The sequence below is a fragment of the Leuciscus leuciscus genome (assembly GCF_965113295.1).
Source record: "Leuciscus leuciscus genome assembly, chromosome: 2".
Lineage (NCBI taxonomy): Eukaryota > Metazoa > Chordata > Actinopteri > Cypriniformes > Leuciscidae > Leuciscus > Leuciscus leuciscus.
The window spans coordinates 65,699,651-65,707,449 of NC_138726.1; the positions used below are offsets into that span (position 1 = coordinate 65,699,651).

The following is a 7,799-nucleotide window of genomic DNA, read 5'->3' on the forward strand; positions in this document are numbered from 1 at the left end:
TAAAAATGCTTGTAAGTCTGAACCAGAATATCATGTTTTATTATTTCCCATATGATGGTGAAAAGTTAAAAAAAAGTTAAAGTTAAAAGTAGAGGTAAAGTATAAAAGCACCACCATGTGATATAATAAATATTTTTGAGTATAACAAACAAGTAGCCCTTCCAGATTATTTTATCCCTTGAGGTAGGCCTCGCACACAAAAAGGTTGGAGACCCCTGGTATATAGTAACTATATGTTTTATAATTACAAGTTTGTGTAATTTGGGGTTTCTGTGGGCAGTGATATTTCATTGTTTGTATTTTATTTTCAATGCAGATGTAATGGCATTGTACAATTTTTTTGGCTGAGGCTGAGGCTTCATTAATAAACACAACCCCAATTATCATCATTGGTTTTGAGATGTTACTTGCTTGTCTGATAGGCTACAGTATTGTGGCATATATCAGGACATCCTGGTTATAGTGTCTGTAGCGCACGGCTAGGGGCGAATGGCCGGATGATGGGCCTATTTGGGAGAAAGTCCAGGGCTGTTTTTTAGCCCCAGTCCGTCCCTGCCGTGTATGGTTGGTTTAGATGAATTTAGAGTAAAACATAAACGATAAAAAAGAAAATCAGAATCTGTCAAACGTGCTCCCGTCTTTCCCCACTTCACTTTCTAAATATAACTAAACCACGTCATCTCCGTTTTACAAGTTAGTCATCGTATTTATGTTCATAACTTTCTTTTTCTTTGAGTCAGTTACGTAAAAACGTAGACTGGTCTAATTGAGGTCATATCTTTAGACACTGTTTTAATAACTATCTTGATGATGAATAATGCTTCATTTTCAGTAATCCTGTTGTGTTTTCTTTAACCGTTACTATAAAATTGCAAAGTCATTTCTAGAGTTTTCAGGCTTTTCAGACAGGGGTCCATGAAGGCAATTTAAGGGGGCAATTTACACATTTATACATATAGGCTGTCTCCAAATGTGGATAATTACTATTATCTTAGAATGATTTGGCTGATTCTAACTTTCAGTTGATTTAGTTGAGAAAACCTTCATTAGAACAAATGTAAGTCATCTTTCCCTGTTGAACAGTAGACTGGTTTGATGAATCCAGGAATGTAAAGGTTCATGGGGGAAATTAGAGCAGTTTAGCATTAGCATTAGGAAAGTTTAGCATAATGTTTTGCTTATTAATGTTTGAAGATATCAATAAAAGTAAGTGTTCTGTGTAACTAAGACGATCTGGCAACAAAGATTTAATCACAATGAATAAATATGTATTTTACTCTCTCTTTTTGGTGTCATTCCATCAGAAAAGCTCAGGTTGTGTCTATAAATGAGAAGGTTGTGTTTCTGTTGGCCATGCCCACATGTTTCCTGGTTTAATCTGTGCTGTTCATCCACTTAATCACCTGTAAGATCTTCTGACGCACAGAGAGAAGAGGTTCATCTCTGCTGGAGGAGCTCGTGTGTCTGGTTACGGTAAGAAGACAGCTCTGTGTGTGTGTTTGACTTCCAGCCCTCGGTCTCAGCTTGTAGACGTGATGTAGATCATGAATGCTTTAAAGTGCAGATCTCAGCAGATTATTGCAGAAGCAGCTTCAGAAAAAGTGTAGAAAAGTTATAGAAGTTTAAGTTTATTGTAAAGCAAATGTACTGAACTAAACATTTTTAGTTTATACAAAATTACAAAATAATTTGTATTCTAGATTGCTCAACAAACATTGAGCCGCTGAAAGGTTTTAAAGTGCAGTTTCCAGTGTAATGATTAGAAACGTGTGATGGGAATGAAGAAATGTGTGTGTCAAGAGTCCTGCTACTAGTTTATTTCCAGAGGCAAAAGGACTGAAACATAAAATGGAAGTGCTTTAGTAAAACACTCTTGATTAATGTGTTTGTGAGTCTATCATTGCTCATGTTATGCGTTGATTACAGTAACCTCTAACTGTTTATCATTATGCAGATATTATGGATAGTGACGTTTAACAAACAGATGAACATCCAACTAAAATGTTTCAGTGAAAACGCTCCATGAACGATGTATGAATGGTGTTTTTGCGTAACGTTTTGATAACGTTAATCTACTGTATAATGTTGAATTAATGTTACAGGAACGTTCCTTTGAGTGAATCCTTCCAGAACGTTCCCTGTTATCTGGTGTTAATATCTTCCCAACACTGATTGTGTCTGTCATTAACAGTGACAGCATGGCACAGAGAGAGGAGAGAGCGCCATCTATTGACAGGTACGGAACATGTTCATCAATGTAGAACCGTTGCCACTGACCCAGAAATGAAATGTAGTGTTCATCAGGGGGTCCAAGACACCTGGACTTTTGTCGCACGAATACACATACAAAAAAACAAAAACATAATTGATGTTGAAATTTAAAAAAGTGCCAAATCCTTCACTTGCGGGTCAATTTGACCCCCTTAGGAATGAATGGAATGTGAGGAATGCTTCAGTACACATAGAAACACCTAAAATGCTCATGATTCAAACTAAAAATGCTAAAACTTTTCCAAAAAAGTATTAATGTCTACATGTGTATCTGAATGCACACTGAAGGACAACTGACTTTAGGACCCAGCGGAACAGCTCAGTTGCTCCATATAGAGCTATAAGGCCATCTAGAGTCATGAAATATCATCTTATATTATTATTTTTCCACAAGAGGTCAAATACACACAATGTAAGATATTTAGAGCTGAATTAAAAGGGTTATGCATGAAATTGTGAGCTATTTTGAATTTAAGTTGAAAGAATCTGAGGAATGTGCTTAAATTACTAAATTACTATTTATTTATTTATTTATTATTTATTGATCAAATCTAGTAATTTAAAGGTAAATAAAATGTTAAAAAAAGAACAAAAAATCTACCAAAAAATTGCATTAAAAAATAAAAATAAATAAATTATCAAAATGCAATGAAATAAGCTTTCTGGACAAAAAAAAAAAAAAAAAAAAAGTATAATTTTATGGCTTCGGGTCATTTTGACCCGTGAAGGAAAGATATGTTATTTTTGTGTGTATTTTATTGTTATTAATAGTTTTTAGTCAGTGTTACATGAAATAGAAACTTCCATTTTTAGTTACTGAGTTTCTCACACATTTTCATATTCTCCTTCTGACACAATCCAGCCAATCAGCTGAAGGCTCCGCCTCCAAAACAGCCCTTCGCAAGACCTCGATCACCGACGCCAACAAGAAGAAGAAGAGCAAGAAATCGAACGATGAAGTGATGAACAAGGTGTACAATAACCTTCTGAGCAGCGTCTTCGGACAGGTATCTGATGAAAACACTCCTGCTGATGACTTCCACCTTAAACACAACCCTCTGGTGCTAAATTTAATGTTTTTTTTAATTTTTTTATTTGTTACATCATCGGAATGGTATGAAACTTGGTAAAGGTGTTGGCACTCGCTGTGTGAACACACACAAAAATCATGGACATGATTCTAAATAAATGGTCCTGTAAGTAATAGTCACACTTGAGCTCCTCGCGGTCAGAAATGACACATTGGGAATGAATGAGTCGAGTTTCCTCTAGTGGAAGCGTTTGGTACTGCAGCCGAACAACATCTCACTGAAAGATCAGATATCATGAGATATCAAGATCATATTTGGAACACAACTTGTTTAGATTGTTGGCTTTGATTTTCTCGCAGTTTTATAGTAAAATGTGATTTTGAAAATATATATTTCATATGAAAATTAAAAATACTATTTTTGTGCATTTTTCATAACAATACACGTAAAATTCTGTTACTTTTTTTAAGATAACTTTTTTTTTATTACTTTTTTTCACTTCGGCAATAATCTGCCATGTCGTCTTTAAGAGATCAAACCTCAGTCTGTCGCTCTAAAGCGTTCAAGATTTACAACAGTTTAACTTGGACATTTAATTGTCAGGTCTATGCTCAAAAAGTGAATAAATGGATTATAAATACAGTGTAAATGTAATTTAGTACCATAAAATCCCCTAAAAATACAAAATATTCTCATGTTCAGTGCTGTGAGATGTTGTACAGACATGCATTAAATGACACACACACACACACACACACACACACACACACACACACACACACACACAGAGACGCTGTGCAGATGACCGTGTGTGTGAGCAGATTGACTTGTGCTGTGTGTTCAGGGTCAGAGCGTGATGTGTGTGTGTCGTCCGTCTCTTAAACACACGTGTAATCCACTGGTAATAATAGCACATGACGGGCTTCAGTGTCACTCTTCATTACTCTAACGAGCTTTAATGAGGATCAGTGAAGAACTGAGAGCAAACTCTTCCAGCTGACGTCTGATTCATGACTTCTGTGTGTGTGTGTGTGTGTGTGTGTGTGTGTGTAGTCCCGCCTTCTCGCTCTCACCATTGGTCGGTCGGTCGTGTATGTAACGCACACATTGGTCAAACTGCACCTCGATCATTGCCCTCAGCAACACGGCTTGCGTGTCATCAGTCTCTACATGGCTCCTGAATAGCGTAAACAAGCCCAAATGTGAATTCACTGATGATTTACAGAGAGAATCCCCGTGTTTCGGCCTCGGTCGGGATCGTGTGAAGAGAATGACCTGTAAATAAAGGTGCTAGCGACCCTCATGAGGGAAGTATAGGCTACAAGAGAACATCAGGAGGACGGAAACCATTTATTACTGAAATACTGTGTTTTTATGGCAACTTTTATTTTATTTTATATCTAACCCTAACCTATGACCATGAAAAGAAACAGTGTCATGTAAAAGGTGTTAAAAGCTAAACTATTTTTTTTATTTGTTTGTTATTATTCTATTGTATAATATGATTTGGCTAATTTCAAATGAAAATGTGAAAAAAAAAAAAAATTGATAAATTTTGTTTGTTTTGGTTTTATGTTAAGTTAATGTTTTTGGACAAACTGTATTTAAACCTCATATTAAATCAATTTAATATAAAACGGCTTATTTAATTCCCAGTTTGACCTCCAGGGGCCACCGTTACCATTTACTGCAGTGGTTCCCAAACCTTTCAGTGTGTCTAGGCGTTTAACACACTTCTCTCTCTCACACACACACACACACACACACACACACACACACACACACACACACACACACACACACACACACACACACACACACACACGTTTAACACACTTCTCACACACACTCTCACACTCGTTTAACACACTTCTGCGTCTCTTCCATCAAGGGACAGTATTTGCTGATTTTTTTAAGTGCAAGTTTTTCCAACCCTATTAAATGTGTCATGTTTTTATCAAATTCTTAAAATTCCATTAATTTAATTATTAATATAATAAATAAAGCAATAAATTAAACTAAATCAACCATTTAAATCAAGTCAAGTCACCTTCATTTATATAGCGCTTTTAGCAATATAATAATATAAATACTATAAATCAGATGAAATGAGTATCAACAAATGGACAATGAAAAACTAAATAGGAAAATTTCTCCGTAAGATTATAAAAAAAAAAATTACACTTCTAAAAATTGTTTAAAAAAATTATTTCATTTTTAAATTGAATTTTAAATGCTACAATTTTTATAATTTGCAAATTACAGTATGTGAAGAGTTAAACTGAGTTAAAATCGACTATGAAAAAAGAAAATCTGATTAGGAAAAGTTTTCATAAGTTTATTCAAATTGTTTTTAATTTGCACATTTAATTATTCACTGTCACCGCTTGTGAAGATGTAGTTCATCATGATCTCAGTAAATACAGTAAAGGTTCAGCTGACACTCAAATGTGTGTGTGTGTGTGTGAATCTCTGCGGCAGAACACACTCACAACCAGATTGTTATAATAAATCAAAGGAGAGTGAGAATATGAAAGAGAGACGCTGGTCTTTATTCTTGAGTGATTGTTCTTTGACCCAAAACACGCAATGGAAACTTGGATTGAGGAATGGAGTCGGGAAACTTTAATCCGACTGTGTGTTTGATCCTGATTGATTCTGATCCTCTTCAGTGGAAACTAGGAGTCTCTCATCATCATCCACAGTCTCTACTGCTCATCAAAGCTGCGTTTATTAGATCAAACATACAGTAAAACAGTGAAATATTATTCCAATGTAAATCATCTGTTTTCTATGTGAATATATAGTAAAGTGTAATTTATTCCTGTGATCAAAGCTGAATTTTCAGCATCATTACTCCAGTCTTCAGTGTCACATGATCTTCCAGAAATCATTCTAATATGATGATTTGATGCTCAAGAAACAAAAACCCACAAATGCAAGCATTATTTTCGATGCATTAAGTGATGAGGATGAACTGACATGAATCTTTCTCTCCGTCTCTGTGTGTTTTCTGTCAGGAGAGAGAGTTATCTCAGCCGGAGCTCGATGGTGAGTATCCGAGCATCACATCTCAGGTGTGAACACACACAGCGCGTGAGTGTGTTTGTGTGTGTGTGTGTGTGTGTGTGTGTGTGTGTGTGAGAGTGACACAAGTGCTGGTTTTCCAGAGCTGTCCGAGGCCTTTAAGGAGTTCGACTACGATCAGGATGGATATCTGAACTATAAGGATCTGGCCGAGTGCATGAGGACGATGGGTTACATGCCGACAGAGATGGAGCTGCTGGAGATCATTCAACAGATCAAGATGAGACGTGAGTGTGTGTGAGAGAGTGTGTGTGTCTGTGACTGTGTGTGAGAGTATGTGAGTGCAAGTATGTGAGAGTGTGAGTGAGTATGTGACTGCGAGTATGTGAGAGTGAGTGAGTGTGAGTATGTGAGTGCGAGTATGTGAGTGCGTGTATGTAAGTGTGAGTGAAAGTATGTGAGTATTGGAGTGTGAGTATGTGAGTGCGTGAATATCTGAGTGTGAGTAAGAGTGAGTGAGTGTGAGTATGTGAGTGTGAGTGAGTGCGAGTATGTGAGTGTGTAAGTATTTGAGTGTGATTATGTGAGTGTGAGTGAGTGCGAGTATGTGAGTGAGTGAGTATGTGAGTGCGATAGTGTGAGTGCGTGAGAATGTGAGTGAGTATGTGAGTATGTGAGTGAGTGTGAGTATTTGAGTGTGTGAGTATTTGAGTGTGATTGTGTGAGTTTGTGAGTGTGAGTGCGTGTATGTGAGTGCTTGAGTGCGATTATGTGAGTGTGAGTATGTGAGTATGTGAGTGCGTGAGTATTTGAATGCGATTATGTGAGTGAGTGTGAGTATGTGAGTGTGTGAGTGTGAGTGTGTGTGAGTATGTGAGTGTGTGAGTATGTGAGTATGAGTATGTGAGTGTGAGTATGAGTATGTGAGTGTGAGTATGTGAGTGTGAGTGTGAGTATGTGAGTGTGAGTATGTGAGTGTGAGTATGTGAGTGAGTATGTGAGTGTGAGTATGTGAGTGAGTGTGAGTATGTGAGCGAGTGTGAGTGTGAGTATGTGAGAGTAAGTGCGAGTATGTGAGTGCGAGTATGTGAGCGTGGGTATGTGAGTCAAGTCAAGTCAAGTTTATTTGTATAGCGCTTTTCACAATACAGATTGCATCAAAGCAGCTTCACAGTATTAAATTAAAATAATACAACAAAGTTTGTTTCAAGAGGAATTTATTGATTGATAAAATTAAATTAAATATCCCCAAAATATCCCCAACTGAGCAAGCCAAAGGCAACAGTGGCAAGGAACCGAAAAACTCCATCAAGTGACCTAATGGTGTCCTAAAACTCCATCAGGTGCCTTAATGGAGAAAAAAAACCTTGGGAGAACCCAGGCTCAGTCGGGGGCCAGTTCTCCTCTGGCATTGGATAGAGGCCGGATTGTAGTTTGAACTGTAGGATTATATGAATGCCTGGCTGAAGA

The 7,799-nt window shown here is 37.0% G+C and overlaps 1 protein-coding gene across 4 annotated transcripts in view; it reads left to right on the forward strand.

The window, feature by feature from the left end:
• The first annotated feature begins 132 nt into the window (after positions 1–132).
• LOC309492660 (calcium-binding protein 2) overlaps positions 133–7,799 on the forward strand; it is a 13,707-nt gene continuing 6,040 nt past the window's right edge. For 2 of the 4 annotated variants that reach the window (XR_014203634.1, XM_082161669.1), the window contains exons 1-5: positions 133–1,473; positions 2,103–2,236; positions 3,134–3,278; positions 6,323–6,353; positions 6,473–6,616. Coding sequence is in view for 3 of the 4 variants with exons in the window: in XM_082161669.1 (XP_082017795.1) it covers positions 2,199–2,236; positions 3,134–3,278; positions 6,323–6,353; positions 6,473–6,616 (358 nt within the window). In the remaining variant the exon portion in view is untranslated. Of the gene's footprint in view, positions 1,474–2,033; positions 2,237–3,133; positions 3,279–6,322; positions 6,354–6,472; positions 6,617–7,799 lie in introns of those variants that run through there. The other 2 variants (XM_082161671.1, XM_082161670.1) reach the window with 2 other exon arrangements.